This window comes from Nyctibius grandis, chromosome Z (assembly GCF_013368605.1).
Source record: "Nyctibius grandis isolate bNycGra1 chromosome Z, bNycGra1.pri, whole genome shotgun sequence".
Lineage (NCBI taxonomy): Eukaryota > Metazoa > Chordata > Aves > Nyctibiiformes > Nyctibiidae > Nyctibius > Nyctibius grandis.
The window spans coordinates 77,009,911-77,029,205 of NC_090695.1; the positions used below are offsets into that span (position 1 = coordinate 77,009,911).

The window sequence follows — 19,295 nt, forward strand, 5'->3', positions numbered from 1 at the left end:
AGCCTCAGAAATATTCAATTCTTTTTTGAAATAATTCATGATTTCTAAATGTTAGGATTTGCTTTGAAAAGCGCAGGCAAACAGTCTTGTATAGCAAACAAATCTTCAGAAGACAGTTAGAAAAAATTCTGTGCAATCCGAGCAGTGTCCTGTCAGCACAACGGTAACACCACCAAGTCTGGTAGTTCTGCTCTAGTTAACAACATACCCAGGCAAAAGGTAAAGGCAAAACAATGCTTTTTGTAAGCAGTTGACCTCTCATTTGAAAAATAGCAGGACGTGCTAACAGTATACAATGACAAGTAACAGGTCCACATCACTTACTAAAAAAGAACTCGTCACTTTTCTACTGACATGAATTGGAGGAGGGCAAGATATTTGATCACACAAACCACACTGGCAGTTATATCAACAAAGTCAAATAGTTTTCTCAGTGTACAAACACAGGCTTGCCACCTGTAATCAGAAAATGTCATATATAGGCAAATCTCCTCAGGTATGTGGAATGTCTTAGGCATAAAAAGGACCTCAATCTATCAGTGCACAAAAAAAGTGCAACTGACAGGACCAGCAGACAAGACAACCAAGTCAAATTATGAATCAAAGTTGAAATTTGTTCTGATGTTCAAAGACATTTAAAGAAATTCAAACAAGCAAAAGTTTTACCATTATGCAACGAATCACAGGTCATTTGAAAAGGCACTAAGCTGCTCCTAGGTTGTTAAAAAGGCCTTACTACACTTTGAACCAAGTGTGCATCCACCAAAAAAAATGGAGCTAGAGGTAACCCACAGCTGATTTGTGGACTTGACATATACATAAGCAGAGAACTCTATCTCCTACTGTCTCCAGTACCTGTAGTCAGGATATAACCAGTAGTGTTTTAGAGTACAAGTTCTGGGTTATAGTATGCACATTACCAGGTACTTCACAAATTACTTATACAGAAATTAAGAACCTATATTAAAGAAATTATGAACCTATCTTTAACAACTTAAGGCTACAGTACAGAGAAGGTGGAACCAGAATCTTCTTGGGAGCTGCACTTACCAGGACAACAGGCAACAGACAGGATGCAGTATATTTAAAGCCTAATTACATATTAGGGGGGAAAAAAATCTACAATGTGGGCAGTCAAACATTGGAACTGTGAGATGAACAGAGAATTTGTGAAATCTCCATTCCTGGAAATACTGAAAACTTAACTGGACAATTCTGTGAGCAACTGCTCGAAGTTGGCTCTAATCTGAGTGAGAGATAGGATTAAGGCCTCCAGAGGTTCCTTTCCAACCTGCCTCATTGTAAAAATCTGTAGAACAATCCCATTCTTTCCCAAATCCTGCGTTTTTCACAGATATCAAGGGGTCTGCTCATATATGCTTTAGAGAATCAAGAACTGAGATGCGACTGTGCTTTTGCAGCCATGCATTATGATAAACAAGGGATTATGTTTTTGCTTTTAATTATTCAAGGCAGAATACTGAATGAGAGAAACTAGTCTTAACTAGTACCTTCATTCTGCTAAGCAAACATTAAGGTGTACTGTTAGTTTTGACTTCTGCACTTCTTGTAAAAGCAGATCTCCCTAAGAGGCAGCATCTTTAAGATATATACAAATCTAAAAGTAAGTTGACAAGAATAATTCACCTGCAGAAACAGAACAACAACAAAGGAGAATTAAAAAAAAGATACATGATAAATATATCACAAAACCAAAAAAGCAAACATCATAAATATCCACCACCCAGATTTTTCTTAAATTAAAAAATTGTAAATCTCTACTGACTTAAAAGGTAGGATTCTATATCTCAAACTGCAGACAGTCCAGAACTGACATTAGCTATACTCCAGCACAAAGTTAAAACCAAGAAATTATTTCTTTCTCTTTTTGAGAGAATGTCAGAGGCCCTGATCCCTTTATGTTTGGTTAAGCTTTCTCATCTTCTGCTATCAGAATCAATACATGAAAATGTGTGTGATTCACATATTTGTATACACATATAACATATCACACAGACAGTATACATATACTGCTCCTGATATTAAATGTGCCTATATTAGTTCTCAAATTTAAGGTTCCTTTTTTCCTGCTTTAGAGTTACATTCAGATCTAATGCGATTCCTCTCCTCTGTAGCTGTAATTCTTAAGAAAAGTGACAAAGCATATTTTATGGATAATGGCCTAGCATTATCAAACCCATTTACTTGCAGTAAACAAGGAACATTCCCAGTCCAGCAAGACTCTCTTTAGCTGGTATCAATGTGACTGCTAACAAGGCAGAATATAGACATGAACTAGAATTAAGTATCTTGGTGAAAAAGGGTCTATGCAAATGAACAAGGCTGCTTACAACTGCACTTTGCTAAAATCATAAACATGTAACTTCTTAATATGGTGCTCTGACACCACGCAATTACTTATTTTCATGAATTAAAAAAAAAATTGATTTAAAACTTCACCAAACTGAATTAGCTATTTCAGAAAGGGGAAAATCCCCAAAATGACACTGTCTATTATTCCTAAGCCAATTTAAGTTTCCAGTAAATAGTACATTCTGAATATTTATTTATTTGTGTTGCACAGCACTTCTTATAGCTACATATCTATTTAGTCAGCATTTTATCTACTGTCAAATAGCACACGCTTGTTGTCGTATAGAGGTCTGGCACCACCTTTACTATGACTGGCTGCTGCACCTCTAATTAATTTACATACATTAAAAGAAGGCAAGCTAGTATTTTAATGATTTTGCAAAACTAATTGAGAGAGAAAATTTGAGCTTACTCCAGAATACTCAGATCATGGTAGAAACATGCCCTTTCTTCTAGAAAGACAGAAAAAAAGTCATACAATTCATACAAATTAATGAAAAAACAAAATGAGTGAGTGGCAAAACATTACAGCAGAAACAAATTCTGCAGTAGTTAGGAGTAACTAAATGCTATGTTTGAGAGGAATACCTCTTTAAAAGATGGTTAATTAAATATTAGAAAGAAAAATCTCTTAAAATTTAACTTTTTAAAGTACAATCAGAAGTCACTAAAGTTCATATGTACTTTCAACACCAAAACTAACTGCATCTCAGCTCATTCTCCAAAGAGAAATGGACATTCAGTATCGAACATTTTTTCATACTTACAAAGGAAAGAATGATAGCTCTTTATTACTAAGTTCAATAGCAAGAGAAAAATGCAGGAACCCAAAAGAGAATACTGTGATACAGCCAATGTCTCTTAAAAAGTTAGACAAAGTCCAGAAATTGGAGTGAATCTGCTGTTTGGTCTTTCTATATAAGTTCTTTTTAGTGCATTTTTCTGGGTGTTAAATTTTTTTCAGCCAAGTAGTGTTATCAGACAACCGCAACCAGGTAAATTCAAAGAATCCCCACATGATTATACAATGAGTTAAACCTCATTCCCACCTCTATCCAATCTCTATCCCAAAGCACAAGAGACTAGAATTCAGAGTATTACTTAATGAAAAAAAAAATATTTTGAAGTATCAAGGAAAACATTTCCAAAAAGACCAAGAAGAGAATTTTCACAAAGCCCACAATGTATTTTTCAAGATAATTCAGATAAAACTCTAAGCTATTGTATCATAAGCACATCGTAAGGCACATAATAAGAAATTAAGTAAATACACAGTAATTTAATTATTAGATATTATAGTGGTACAAAAAACCTCTTGAGGTTTAACTTTCTGCCTCCAAAGATGACCTTAACAAAAATAATTTGTTAAAAACTTCTCAAACCATCATAGACCTGAATATTTTCCATAGGATTGTAAACATTTTATTTAAAGAAATGTAAAAAATTATTTGAAATCAGGACTATTTTCTTGTCTTATTTTCTCCAAAGTACTATTACACAACAACACTTCACAGTAAAAATAAGACATCAAACTTCATTCCGTGGTTAAATCAAGCTAAGTCTCTCATACCACATCTTGAAGAAACTTGCCAAATATCTTTTCCTCCACAGAGAGAAGGCACTGCCTTTTCTCTAATAATTTGACCCATATGAACAGCACAGATTTTTCTGTTTCTAAAAAGATTTGCTGAAGTATGAATACACACCCTGGTAACATAAATACTATTTAGAGAACACTCACAGTCAATGCTTGCTTTCCTTCAAGAAACCCAAGCACTACTCACATTCAAATTAGTGTTTAATCTGTGCAGAGTAGATTTACCATTTTGTTAGAAATACTCTTTGTTTGGTATATTGTAAAAGCAATCTAAAATGTTTTGTAAGGCTGATTTCGAACAAAAGCTAAAGGGATATTCTCAAAATATAATTTGAAGTAGGAAATTTGATGATAAATATTGTTGCTAAAGCAGTTTCACAGAATAGTTTTTCTATGGATGAATATTAAACTTTGATCACATATTGGCAGCTAAAATCGGAAAATATCACTTAATTCTTTGGGTAAGAATGAGCTTTTTCTTTCAAGATACAGAGCTGGTCACAGTTGTTTCAGTCTCTATTTGAAGATTTTACTAGAACTGTGATGCAGTTTTAAAAGGTAAGTTCACAGAAAAGTCAGATTGTAGATTTTGAGAAGGAAACTCTGAGGTGATGGTTTTCTCCAAGGTCATGATCGTGAAGCTCAATGAGAGCGTGAACTGCTTCTTCCACAGAGCCCAGCTGGATAAGAGCCATTTTGCAATCTTTCCTGAAGTACAATAAAAACCATTATTAATCCTAACCAAATTTTCATTGCACTAGCCAACACAGAAAAGTGATGAAAGTATTTTTTCAGCCACATCACACACACTGAACACACTGCACAGAGAAAGAATTAGAACTAGTTATGCACCTGCTAAAATGAGGAAATAACAAAACTAGACAAATTTTGCAGGTCAATGTTGTACAGTCATGCCATTCTTCCATTACACTGCACTTCAAAAAACAGGGTCGAAATAAGACTTGAAGACCTCTAAGAAACACTTGTATTGTCCATATATATGGGATTATTCTAGCAGGTATGATCAAATAATGCTGCCAAGCAACCTTAGTGGATGTTAGAGCAGATTCATTGTCATCTTTTACATGACATTTTACATATACACAGCTTGTATTTCTTATTAAAGAAGTGAGTATTTACTTTCCTTAAGCTTATCTTATTTTGAACACGTGGAATTTGTCAAAAGGCTGAATATTTTTCATTTAATTATGCTAACACAGTATCCCATTTAAGACTAACATTGTCATAAAAATTGTCATAGCTGTACAGCTTTTGCCTATAGATATACACACATGGGATTTTGCATATAGTTATACACATATGGAATTTCCCAAAAAAGCAATTAGCCATCTTCCAGGATGAAAGCTTGCTCAGCATTTTTACAAGAGAACTTACAGGAAGAATCTGAAGGCTTTCACAGTAGATCCTGTACTTGTAAAAAGGTTCTTCAGATCATCAACAGTAGCAGAAGGCCTATTTTAAAAAAACAAAAAAACAAACAAAACAAAACCCCCTCAACTTGTAAAAGAGCACAGAGTTCTGTAATAGTATCAAAATCTTAATTCTGGCTTCTAAATTAAATTCAAACAGCAAAAACCGTCTCCACCAACTCAAGCCATGTCAACTTTAGCCCAAATATCTTGGCTTTGTCACTAAGATTTAGTACTGCAGTGTGCTACAAAAATATTTCAGATACACTCTACTGCTTTTCATCCTCCCCCATTCCTCCCTCAGTTAAATTCAGATGCATAAAAATCACTTAAGATCTTAACCAGTACCTTCAGAAACCCCTCTCATCTTGTAATTACTGTGAGTATGCCTCACATATTTTCAATTTTGAAAGCTTTCTACTTTGCTCAAAAAACCCATTTTCTAAGTGTCTTTTTTTTTTTTTTTCTTATTTGGACAAAATTCCATAGTTTTTCCTTTTCCCCTCCCACACAGCTGCTGAAAAAACTTAGGCTTGGCTGTCACTCCACACTTTGTTGACAACATTCTAGATAGGAAAAAAGGTTGTTTCAGTTTTAAAGAACACAATTCTTGATACATTTTTTAAAAATCAACTTCCCCTCTATGTAAGAGGTCTGAATTCTATAGAAACTCTTCTTTAGAAAAGTGTTAGAATGATTAAAAACTGTATCTACATTAAATAATGATGCCAATGATTAATTTGATGTAATGTAACTCCAGTACATTATCTCAAAAGCCATGTCTTTAATCTTTGCACAAATTTATAACACACAATTTAACATGTGAAAAACAAAAGCATATTCTCAAGAAAACGTCAACTGCATTAAAACTCATAAAGACAGCCATTCAATCAGTTATCCTCTTTGCTGACAATAAAAAGTGAAAGTTAAAGGATTAACTTATTGTTAATTACACAGCAGAATGAGCAAAATTCTCAGGAAACTGTAAAAGACCAAGGAAATTTAAAGCTTACATCAGAATTTATAACTTAAGAACATAACCTAAAAAACATCTTTCCAGAAGATCACACATGTAGATACTCACGGGATGTTGGAGAGATGCAGTGTGGCAGACGGAGGAAATATATTTTGGAAGTTCTTAGAGCCAGGCTTCTTAAAGCGATGTAAAGGGCTATTGCTATAGTCCTTCGTCAGAGCTTGGTTATCTTGTCCCTCACGAGGAAGCTGAACTGTCTGATGTTTTGAAAGAGTAGCACGGAGGACCCTTCCATAAAGCATCTGTCCATTCAAGTTGCTGATAGCTAACCAGTGGAAACAGAATTTGAACAGGTATGAAGGAAGGGGAAGAAAAAAGGATTCCTTGAATACTAATATTGTCTTCTATTTAGTGTCAGATTTCACACTGTAAATTTAAATTGCAACTTCCATATCTACCAGGTGGGCTATGTCATAACATTGTATTTAAAACAAGTATAAGGATGTGATGTAACCTCCAGTCTAAATGCAACAAAAATGCAAAACAGCATTTCAATAAAGAGCAGCTGATTATTCTTAAATAGCTAGATATAGGATAAACCACAGGAAAATTGTATGATGTATTAAAAAGATAAACTACAGGAAAATTGTATGATGTTTTAATTCTAACGTTTACTAGATTGAGATTCACAGGATTTTTTTTTAAACCACTACAGGAAAATAATTTGTTTACGTGAAAGCAAACAGATCATTATCAACATATCAACAAGGAAAAGTTTGTATGTAGTAAAGCATCACAATGACGGATTTAATTTGTTTATGCTTCTTACTGACAGATGGCAAATTCCTCATCTATATCACACTCATGCTAGTCTGAAGCGTAACTGTGCCTTAAAATCAGTACCTAATTGAGCCTGAGTTGCATCTGCCATCTGAACCAAAGCATTTTCTTTTTTCTTAAACATGATCTTCACACGGTGCACATCACCATATACACCTGTAGAAATCCAGAAAGGAAATTTATCCAGAGCATTACTACAAACAGCACAAAGGCAAGTCTGTTTCTTTTGACTAACATTAGTGTTACAAAGAATAATCACCTCATTAAACAGGTTGCTTAGAATACTAGTATGAAGGAGAGCTTTAAAGTTTGTGTATTATTTTCTGAGGCTCAGAAATGGGGGAAAAAACCCCCAGGATCTTAGTCATAAAAATGCATGTTTTTGTTCAGCTTTTAAATAGTGCAACAATGTTGAAGTCCTCTTAACAGAGGCATATTAAAATATTAGTATGCCAAACATTGTCCTCTGCAACTAACATATGTGCCAATTCTGTACTCCATTTCCTCTCATACAATCTTTGTTTTTTCATCTTAGTTTGCTTTCCTATTCTTTGTAGCAAACAAATTGGACAACACACTGAAATTCTGACACGGTAACCATTTTGCCTTTTTAGTACCTGTGGCCTATAACTACTGACTCAAATTGTTGTCATTTTAAAACCAGCACATTCTCTTGTGTGTTTTCTGGCAAATGACAGAAAAATGGAGCTTGTATGAACCAGCATGTGTCAGATAAATAAAAAGAATGCTAGCCCTGTAGTTTCTCAAGGTATATTTGACATATCTTACCAAACAGGATGAAAAGCCCATGTGGTGTGATGGCCTGTTTAAATAATAAAATGAGTATATTATTTTTAAAGCCATACAAATAAAGAAATCTATTCCATAAATGCATGGTAAACACAAAGAATGGAAGAGATACTGCACACTAATACATAAACCTGTCTCTGCAAAAACCATTCCCTGCAATAACTAGTGTATAGCATTCTTGTTAATATATATTTGCTATGCACATATAAAATATTTAAACAAGCTAACAACACTTTAGCTCGTGCATTTTCATCACTCAAGACTCAGCGTGTCATGCTGAAGAAATTATTAAGTTGCTTAATTATTTGAACTTGTTCTTTCCAAGGTAGCAGTTCATTCTGTGCAAAATGGAAAGACATTTGCTGAAGTAGAAGCAGAAATGAGTATTCAAGAACTCCTTTGTATTTTCTAAACAGCAGACAACACCTACAAAACTAAAACCAGTTGCTTCAAAATGTGTTTGCTTTGTCTTCAATTTTGTCCCCATCTCTGTACATGACCATGACGTCCCAAAGTGGTACACATACCATTTAACTGTTTATATATGAAGCATATAGAAAGCAGTATTTAAGTTGTGTTCAATTAGAAGCTGTGAACAGAAAGCTGAATATTGAAAGAAAAAATTTTTCTTCAGTGATTTTTAATTAAATCCTTGTGCACTAAGCTCCCCAAGCACGAAAGAAGGTAATTTACACCCTAATGCAGCCAAATTTTTTTCAACTGAGGCAAAAGTTTTGCCAGGAATGACTACTAAAAATACCTGGGTATCAGAAGCACTACTCACACTCTCTAGCCCTATTCCTTCTCAACTCGCAACATTTGAAATGTGTACCAAACATACCTAATTTATTTTAAAACAGAAGATACTACAGCTTAAGTGTAAGCCCATACCCTTTTATCACGAGCATTTAGTAATAAGGAACAATTACTATCAATGTAAAATTTAAATGCTTCTAGAGTTTATCCTTCTAGCCCAAATAATTTAATTCAGCACAGAGTTTATTTAAAGTAATTTCTTAACCAAATGAGACTGTAATATTTCTACTAAAAATGTTTTTTGGAAGACAAAACCAGCTAATTTAAAAGTAATGAGGGAATGTTCAAATGCACAGTGAAACCCTGCAACAGGGGAGAAATATAAATTGAAATAAGGTCAAACAGATTTTCTATACCCAGAAAAAGAAGTGACAGGGCTCAGACAACCACTACTGAAGAACAAGTGTTTCACAGTCGCCAAGAAATGTATTCAAAACAATTTATATTTCCAACAATTGATGTTGTACATTCTTATTTTTTACCTTTTAAGAAGTTGAGCATTATTTAATGCATTTATATTGTATCATGCATTGCAGCACAAAGCTCTACATGACAATTACTCAGATATAATTATTATTAAGTAACGCAGAAATGTCCAAAAAATAGCTTTGACCTATACTTCACATATGCTTATTCTTAAAAAAATACACTCTTTTAAGACTCAGAGAATCACCTTGAATAATCAGCTACAGAAAGCACATCCACAGCAATAATCAGAAATTAACTGATAAAATATACTGACAAATCAAAGAAAAACTGACTTGTCTTACAGTCCTAATCTGCAGCTGTTTCTTTTGATGCTTACTGTGGAATTCAAGTATTAGTACAAAAACAGAAACACAGCAATTACTTAAAGATTAAAGGAACTGGTCAACAGATTTTTAAACCTCAGTAATATGAAGATAACTTCCGTTTTGCCAATAACTCCTATTTTATCAGTTTTATGGTTAAATGAATCTACTGAGTGTGTAAAACAGACAAGTGTTTTACATTGCTGTAATAGAACTGATTCTCTACAGTCAAGTAGAATTGTTTTAAGTCATGGCCTTGGTAAAACTTGATTTTTTTTTTTTAAGAGATGTACATTGCTTTTAATTAAGCACAGATCAATTGATAATATTTGAGTAACAGGAGTAAGCTTAGAGAACAGTCTATGTCATTTTCACTACAAAAATAACTATCCAAGTTGTCCTTGGCAATTTTACTGCCAACATATGAAAAAGAATCTGTGTGGTACTATGAAAAGTGAACATGTGTATTTATTAACTTTTACAAATGGATTTACAGTGATGTCAATAGGAAAGTGCACCTGTGTTCTTCTGCTCCAATCTGGGAAAAGTTGCAGAACTAGAAAGATCCTATCAATGTTTTGAAAGGTACTTGATTTCGCATGCTTTTATCTCCTTTTCTCTTCCCTCCTGTTTCTCTAACTCCTCATGTTTTGTAACAAATGAAAAATTCTTTGGCTTCTTTAATGATAAAGAGGCACACAGAGGAGTCATATTAACAGAGATACCAGTAAGTTTAGTCATAATATATATTGTTTACCTCTTCAAACATTCCTCACTTCTGACCATAGACTTTTCTCTCATTACTAGCTACACTGCTAACATAGGTTTCCTACAGTAAATTGTGTTAGGAAGCTTTTCACTGCTGACTGGAGTTTTTAAACCTCATCAATATGACAAACTATCCCAAACAAGAACAGAGCTGTCCTGTCTTTTATATTATCAGCATAGAGATTTCCTCTCTTATTCCTTCAGCTAATGTCAATTTGCAAGAAGGATTCTGGCAGTTGGTGCAAGTTGATACTTCCATCAGTTCCACCAATCAAACTTACTTCAGGGTTGAGGTTGGTGACTAGTAAGACAGAATTTTCTGGAACACCAGTAATGCCAGGAATAGCCATCTGACCAGATGGTGCAGATGTGGTGACTGCGAGAGAACCAAGTGGTCCAGGAACAGCTGGAATGGAAAGACCTGGAAGGGTATTAATAGCATCACTTGACATCTCAAAGTGGAAAAAACATTTTAGATGATAAAAGCAGGTTACATTTGGCAAAAGCATAAATATTCAATTAAAAATGCTTTTAAGGAATTTAGCTATTCCTAGTATCTGACCAATAAAGTGGGAAGCACCTCCCCTCCAGAGATGATGAAATATTCAGCTACACCAACAGTCCCAAACAAAAGGGGGCTTAAATTGCAGCCCAAGAAAGAAGAAAAATAAATTAGCACAAAAGTTTGTCCTGTGCTAGAAAGCAAAAGATCACTGAGTCTAGAAGACTATTTCTCATTTTATAGCCAGAAAAGGGGACACTTCCTGCTTTAGCTTTGAATGTCACTGAAATCTTACAATTCTTAGAAAAACAGATGCTTAGTTTCTTCTCTTGCAGGTATTCTTTATCATGGCATTTAATTTCTTCGTTTATTAAATGATAAACTACATCAGCCTATGTTTTTATTACAGAAAGTAATTTTACTGAGTAATATGAGAAAGAGAATAAGAATGACTCAAATGAACATTGTGTTCTGACCGCTGTATTTGAAAACAACTTGCTCTGAACACAGGTGTATTCAGACAGACCACTAACTCCAAATGCAAACACCACATTTTTAGAAAATAGAAACTTACCAGCACCTTGAGCAAAGCCCATGGCTGGGGCAAACCCAGCAGCCCCTGCATATGATGGGAAGATGATATTTTGGGTGCCTAGAGAGAGCAGACACATCTAATTAAAACAGATTTTAAAATTTTTAGAAAACAGAAGAGACTTCAGCAATGAGAATCAGGTTCCAGTGTTGCTATTCTGACTTTGGTTTGTGACTACATATTTTATAAAATGTTTGGGTTAAAAACTCTCATTGAAATCCAAGACTCATGTTTTACATAGACAATTTTCAGACACTTTTGAAGGCAAATATTCCGATCAGCCTCAATGTCCCTCTCTAAAACAAAGTCAGGGCAAAATGTAATTTAGACAAGTTTGAATAGGAAAGAACAACATAGCTTAGTATCTGTTAAAGTTAAGACACCTGTGGTGCAACATTTAGCAGTTTTTAGTCACACAATGGAAATACATTCTAGAAATTTTCTGGAAGTAAATACACTCAAAGACATTTTGCAATGATGTTTCCCAGATATTTCTAAAACCTGTATGGGCTAAATAATACAAACAACTACAACGAATCTGAGGTTCTGAATTTTACTAGCTATTGAGATAACAACACATGGAGATCCCCAGACCGAAGACAGCTCAGTGATTTTCACGTTAGTATGTGGAGTTAAGTGCTACCCAGGGCAGCACACAAACTTGTGTTCTAAGAGGCAGTTAGGTACAAGCTTGAGTTGTGGATTCTTTCATATGTTAGCACACTAGATTTTTTGAAACGGGGCATGTATAATCAGCAAATACATCCTGCAAGCCTGGCAATATGTCTGTTTTACTACACAAACCTCCACCATTGACTAAAATAGCTACATTCACTCACAGATGGTTATGGATAGGGTCGATACAATACCATAAGAAGTATCCCTTATGAATTGCAAAAACAGCAAAGGAAACAGACACCACAGATCAACTACTCATGAATACTGCATCACATTACACCTCCTCTTATCTGTAGCAACAAAGAGTCTTTCATACAAACAACTGAATACATTTATCACAGCAAAGCAAGTCATTGTGTTCTTGAAATACACGCACTGGTGCATTACACTGACAAGTTCTGGCAATATAGGTATTAATCACTTCTTCACAATGCAAGAATGGTAATGGGAACATTAATGAAGAAATAGATAAAGCCCTTTCATTCTGCCAAATAAGACCTGCGTGTTGCACACTGATATCAAAATCAGGCATGTAAAAATTGTCAAACAGAGCCAAGGCAGAAAGATTTGGAATTTTTTGTTGCATTTTTTATGTGTAAAATCATTTGCTTCATGGCTAGCAGCTAGCTTTCAAAGCAAGCTAATTCATGTATCTCTGGTTGTGCTCACTGGGTGAGGGAACTCTTCAAATGCAAACCATTCAGAAAATCTGCTTGTTTATAGTGCAGTATCTTTTCCAGCAAAAAAAAAACAAAAGAAAAAAAAGAAAAAAAGGAAAAAAAGGAAAAAAAGGAAAAAAAGGAAAAAAAGGAAAAAAAGGAAAAAAAGGAAAAAAGGAAAAAAGGAAAAAAAGGAAAAAAAGGAAAAAAAGGAAAAAAAGGAAAAAAAGGAAAAAAAGGAAAAAAAGGAAAAAAAGGAAAAAGAAAAAAAGAAAAAAAGAAAAAAAGAAAAAAAGAAAAAAAGAAAAAAGAAAAAAGAAAAAAGAAAAAAGAAAAAAGAAAAAAAGAAAAAAGAAAAAAGAAAAAAGAAAAAATAAAAAAATAAAAAATAAAAAAATAAAAAAGAAAAAAGAAAAAAAGAAAAAAGAAAAAAGGAAGAAAAGGAAGAAAAGGAAGAAAAGGAAGAAAAGGAAGAAAAAGGAAGAAAAAGGAAGAAAAAGGAAGAAAAAGGAAGAAAAAGGAAGAAAAAGGAAGAAAAAGGAAGAAAAAGGAAGAAAGGAAGAAAGGAAGAAAGGAAGAAAGGAAGAAAGGAAGAAAGGAAGAAAGGAAGAAAGGAAGAAAAGGAAAAAAGGAAAAAAGGAAAAAAGGAAAAAAGGAAAAAAGGAAAAAAGTAAAAAAGTAAAAAAGGAAAAAAGTAAAAAAAAGGAAAAAAGGAAAAAAGGAAAAAAAAGGAAAAAAGGAAAAAAGAAAAAAAAGGAAAAAAAGGAAAAAAAGGAAAAAAGGAAAAAAGGAAAGAAAGGAAAGAAAGGAAAGAAAGGAAAAAAGGAAAAAAGGAAAAAAGGAAAAAAGGAAAAAAGGAAAAAAGGAAAAAAGAAAAAAAGGAAAAAAAGGAAAAAAAGGAAAAAAAGGAAAAAAAGGAAAAAAACGAAAAAAGCAAAAAAAGGAAAAAAAGGAAAAAAAAGGAAAAAAAGGAAAAAAAGGAAAAAAAGGAAAAAAAGGAAAAAAAGGAAAAAAAGGAAAAAAAGGAAAAAAAGGAAAAAAGGAAAAAAGGAAAAAAGGAAAAAAGGAAAAAAGGAAAAAAGGAAAAAAGGAAAAAAGGAAAAAGAAAAAAGAAAAAAAAAAAAAAGAAAAAAAGAAAAAAAGGAAAAAAAGGAAAAAAAGGAAAAAAAGGAAAAAAAGGAAAAAAAGGAAAAGAAACCCCCAAGTTTCAAGAGCAGTTCAGTTTTGCTAGTAAGATATCTTCAAGTCTATGGAAAAAATATATGTTTTATTCTGACAGTTACCTGCTTTATCTTATAATTCTCCATCAAAACTACGTCCACGACTAATAACATAGGACGTGTAAGTGCTGACATGACTCCCAACATCTTTTCCTCACATCATGCAACTGAGGACTATCAGAATGTGCCTATGGCAACATACACTTGTTATTACCACTGGCAGACAGGCGAGAAGCATGCTTCTCCCAGTCTACAGCTATTTTTTTTAAAAGAAAAAAAAAAAATCTATGCAGCTGCTTCACTGTGACTGCACTACAAACACATATTGATAGAGACATCAGACTCTTCTTTACATCAGCACCTCTTCTGTTCTTACTGTTACCATAAATTTTGAGAATGAAACGAGATTGCTAGCAATGACAAGATTGGAAGGGTGAGGGGGGAGGAAATGGAGAAGCATTCATGTGTTATCCTTCAAAAGCTCCTGTTCTAACCAACTGGACAGCCACTTGGATACCTATTCAACAGCTGAGACAGTTCTTAGGTGTGTATTATTGCTAATGGTTGTCATTAGAGAGAAAGAAAAATAGCTAAAATCACACAAATTGCATTGTGAGCACTTCTGCCAGGTCATCAGATTAATCTGTTCAGTGATTTGTATTATTACCAAAGTTGATTAAATGAGCATCCCTGAGCTATTCATACCAAAAAGGCTTTTCCAGTGTGGCTTCAAGCAGACACTGTCTCTATGCCATGGAAGTGACTTCTAAAATTCATGAAAATTTCTAAAATTTTATCTTTTAGAAGGTGACTACAAAAACATACATAAATAAGTGTAGCATTTCTAAGTTTCTTATGGTTTTGCTTGTTACAGCAGGTAGTTATCCTAAAATACCAACAAATAAAAGCTAGCACCCTTAAAACACTTATTTTCAAGCAGCTTTAGGCAACCAGTGTCAGTTTTGGATGACTGCCATTGACCATTCTGATATGCAACATTTATTATACCACCTGTACCAATGATATCATTTCACAGCATTTTACAAATGTAGCTTTTTGACACTTTGAATTTGCCCAGGAGCATTCCTCATGTTATAGTTTCAGATATTCATTTATCTTGAGTAAGACTTTCTGCTTTCCATACAAATTTTACTGGACCTAACAACCAGATATGTACGCAAAATGAAACTTATATGAAGCCAAAGCATAAATGCAACATAAAAAGCAGAAAAGTGAAGATTTCTTACCAAAGGCAGGAGCTACAGATGGCTCTAGCGGTAGTTGGCTATCACCAGAAGGAAGGTCAAGGCGAGTGAAATCTCTGCTTTTGTCATTGTTGTACTTTACTTTAAGGCTAGTTAACTTGGAGAAGTCAACACGCAGAATGCAGCATGCAGTGTAGATACTTTGGCCATCCAGAGCCTGAAGAAAAATAATTACGTTTTCAGAGACATAACACATAGTGGCAGCCACCACTGCAAGTTTATTGTATTTTCACCCCACAATTGTATCCAAACAGAAAATCATCTTCTGTTTTTAAGGTGCTGCTTTTATACACCAAGTAGACAATTATACTGCCACTATCCTTACCTAAACATCCTGTGTAGAGTACCAATGTAGTCCGCTAATTAGTAAGTATTATGTCACCTTGTGCCAATGGATAAAACATAGCTTTAAGCATAACTTGTCTTTCTAGCTGTGCTTCTAATCTTACTTGTCTCCCACCCAACACACTATATCAGATGCTAGTAGCGATACTAATTTGGAGATTTTTATTGTATGGAACTGTCCCTTACATAAGCTGGTGAAGGGACTAGAGCACAAGACCTATGAGGAGCGGCTGAGGGAACTGGGGTTGTTTAGCCTGGAGAAAAGAAGGCTCAGGGAAGACCTTATTGCTCTCTATAACTACCTGAAAGGAGGGTGTAGCAAGGTGGGTGTCGGTCTCTTTTCCCAAAGAAGCGATAGGATGAGAGGAAACAGCCTCAAGTTGCACCAGGGGAGGTTTAGATTGGATAGCAGGAACAATTTCTTCACTGAAAGGGTTATCGAGCACTGGAACAGGCTGCCCAGGGAAGTGGTGGAGTCACCATCCCTGGAGGGATTTAAAAGACGAGTAGATGTGGTGCTTAGGGACATGGTTTAGTGGTGGGCTTGGCAGTGCTGAGTTAACAGTGGGACTCAATGATCTTAAAGGTCTTTTCCAAACTAAATGATTCTATTAAATCCATCTTTTTAAGAGCAGCTATGCCTAGAAAGATCACTGAAGTAGGTATAAGGTATAATTTATTATTAATACTGTCCTTTAAGAGAAGATGCTATTGCTAACAAACAGGCTATAATCCCAACTACCTTTACTAATTTCCAATATAAAAATGTCTAAACCACTTATTTACTTACTGGACTAAAGTGCAAGCAGCAACAGATAAATATTCTGTGTCTTTAATTTTGAAGCTGAGAATAAAGTCAATAAAAGTAGGGCAAAAGTTCCATTCACTCTAGTCTTTCAGTAATTTTTTCAAAACACTGAATGTTAAATACCACGTAATACTTAGCAGAATATATTCTTCTCTATACCTTCTCTGTGAGCTTTCAAGTTGATTTTATTTATTTACTAATATTGAGGTGACCACATAGGTTAACGAAAGATACAAAGTGTCTCGGGCTTAGTTTCAAGTAAGTAAAGTATTTTATTTTCTGTCTTTATTTTTTTACTTCACAGTTCAAGTATTGTAATGTGATGACTTGTAACAGTGCTATCCCTTCTGCAAACATCTTTGAGGTCTCAGGTCCCAATATTTCATTATCAAACTAATCCCCACTGAGGAAATTAACAGTATTTTCTATAAATTAAAATATCTAGCTGTTATAAGGAAACGTTCTAAAAGTTGCTTTGAAAGAAAATGTATTGGCTTTAGGTGGGAAGGTTTTGGTAGTGGGGGGACTGCTACCCCTCTGTGGGAAAAGGCCAGGGGCTGCCCTGTGCTGGACAGAGTGAGTTTCAGGCGGCTCCAAAACAGATCTGCTGCTGCCCAAAACAGCCAGTCAGAACGCTGGTGGTACCTCTGTGATAACACGTTTAAGAAAGGGTAAAAAACAACCCTGCAGACACCAAGGTCAGAGAAGAAGGGGGAGGAGGAGGTGGTCCAGGCACCGGAGCAGAGATTCCTCTGGAGAAAATCATGGTGATGCAGGCTGTCCCCTACAGTCCATGAAGGTCCACAGTGGAGCAGATATCCACACTGCAGCCCGTGGGAACGACCCAGGATGGAGTAGTTTGTGAATGACTGTATCCCATGGGGAGGACCCACGCTGGAGCAGGAGAACAGTGTGAGGAGGAAGGAGTGGCAGAGACAAAGTGTTACAGACTGACCACAAGCCTCATTCCCCCATCCCTCTGTGCCGCTCAGGGAGAGAAGGTAGAAGGGTTGGGAGTGAAGCTGAACCTGGGAAGAAGGAGTAAGGGTGTGCGGAAGGTGTTTTTACTTTTGTTTTTGTTCCTCACTATCCTACTCTATTTTTAACTATCAATAAATTAAATCAATCTTCCCTAAGTCAAGTCTTTTATGCCTGTGACAGTAATTGGTGAGCAACCTCCCTGTCCTTATCTCAACCCACAAGCTTTTTCATCTTATTTTCTCCCCCTGTCCTGCTGAGGAAGGGGAGTGAGAATAGCTTGGTGGGTGTCTGGCAGCCAGCCAAGGTTAACCCACCACAGAAAGTACACCTAAAATAGGTGAGCTTTTCTTCATTATTAAGAACGGGCATTTTAAAAATCAGGGTAAAGCTGCTTTGAAATTAAGACATTTAAGGTGAAAACATTGATTACTCTAAATTTCTCACTGAAATTCAAACAAGTAAAACACGTAACAGTCATCTAATCTCTGGCCATTTAACTACACTACTCTTAGTATTGAACCTCACTGAAAATATTCCATTTAGTTTGAAAGGCAAAAGACTTTTTGGTCAACTACAGTTACCACCACTCATGACTACTGACAGCTCCGATTTTTGTTTTGGTAGCCTCACGCAGGTCTTGGGGTGTGTGTTATACATTTAAGTTTGCAGTTGATGATAGAGTGTTATCCTCTGAACTAATGAGGGATATCAAAGTTATTCATATGCAACAAGTGTGTTAGAATGACGAGAAGTCACGACGTTAATGATCAAGCTATCCCTAATATTGCCCATTTATCTGGGGACAAACAAACAAACAAAAATCATCAACAAAAGATCAAGGTGAATACACTATAATTACCATTTTGGCATAATATGCGTTCATTGGCTCAGCATACTGGAGCAAAGCTTGGAATTGATTGTTCTTCGTGAAAGTAATAATCTTCAAGACAGATCCAAATTTAGAGAATATCTGAGAAGGAAAAAACATGGACTTTCAGAAACAATGAATAATCATGCACACTAAAAACTAGCATTTTAATACTTCATATAAATTTCTGAAAATTATTTCTTTTGTGAGATATGAAAAGAAATTGAGTGAGCTCAGAATTTTGTTCCAGGTAAAAAAAAATTTTAAAAAGACGCTACAAAAGTTAGGGAGAAGGATAAAATTTCCTCAAAGATTTAGCAATGACTGTTCAACTAAGAGCAGGGAAGGCCAGCCCAAAGAGGCATTTGTCCAATCTCTGCAGAGAAATTGTGCGTAATCAAAGCTGAGGTTTGAGAAACGGACTTTCACAAGTCAGTTGAGATGAGAACTGCAAACTGCCTTTCAAGGCATCCACCTTTACATTCTCTACTTCAAACAAATTCTGCAAATTTGGTGACCAAAAATGCATCTTAAATAGTTGACATGCCTACAAATTAATTACGCCATCCAAACTAGAAGACAAAGAAAGAAAGAAGCAAGACAAAGACCTAGTTTGGGACATACCCCTCATATTTACAATTGAATGGTATTTGACTTATTGAAAATGCAAGCATTGCAGAAAAATTTTAAAAGGTTGAAAGTCAATATATGTACACTTAAAATGAGAGTGTGCACTACATGAAGGTGGTGTACACAAAAGCAAAGCCACAAAGAATGAGGACAGAAGTATAGCTATCATGCAAGTGCAGAAAAACTATGTCCAAATTAACAGTGGAAGAGGAAAGGTGAGTTTGGGAAGTACTAACAGTTTTAGAACAAACTTAGAATCGATGCAAAGTCAGGAAAGCAGAACCCCCCAGACAAGTACTAAGCCTGGAATGGAAAGAAAGGCCAGAGATAAGGACAAGCATCTCTT

At 35.0% G+C, this 19,295-nt stretch overlaps 1 protein-coding gene across 3 annotated transcripts in view; it reads right to left on the bottom strand.

Annotated features, from left to right (window-relative positions):
• Window positions 1-3,281: 3,281 nt before the first annotated feature.
• Window positions 3,282-19,295, bottom strand: part of PTBP3 (polypyrimidine tract binding protein 3) — a 57,741-nt gene continuing 41,727 nt past the window's right edge. For all 3 annotated transcript variants that reach the window (XM_068422197.1, XM_068422195.1, XM_068422196.1), the window contains 9 exons: window positions 18,311-18,421; window positions 15,300-15,474; window positions 11,478-11,555; window positions 10,683-10,822; window positions 8,006-8,039; window positions 7,280-7,372; window positions 6,485-6,701; window positions 5,366-5,443; window positions 3,282-4,678 (listed from right to left, as the gene is read on the bottom strand). In XM_068422197.1, coding sequence (XP_068278298.1) covers window positions 4,546-4,678; window positions 5,366-5,443; window positions 6,485-6,701; window positions 7,280-7,372; window positions 8,006-8,039; window positions 10,683-10,822; window positions 11,478-11,555; window positions 15,300-15,474; window positions 18,311-18,421 — 1,059 coding nt within the window. In that variant the 3' untranslated portion in view covers window positions 3,282-4,545. The remainder of the gene's footprint in view (window positions 4,679-5,365; window positions 5,444-6,484; window positions 6,702-7,279; window positions 7,373-8,005; window positions 8,040-10,682; window positions 10,823-11,477; window positions 11,556-15,299; window positions 15,475-18,310; window positions 18,422-19,295) is intronic.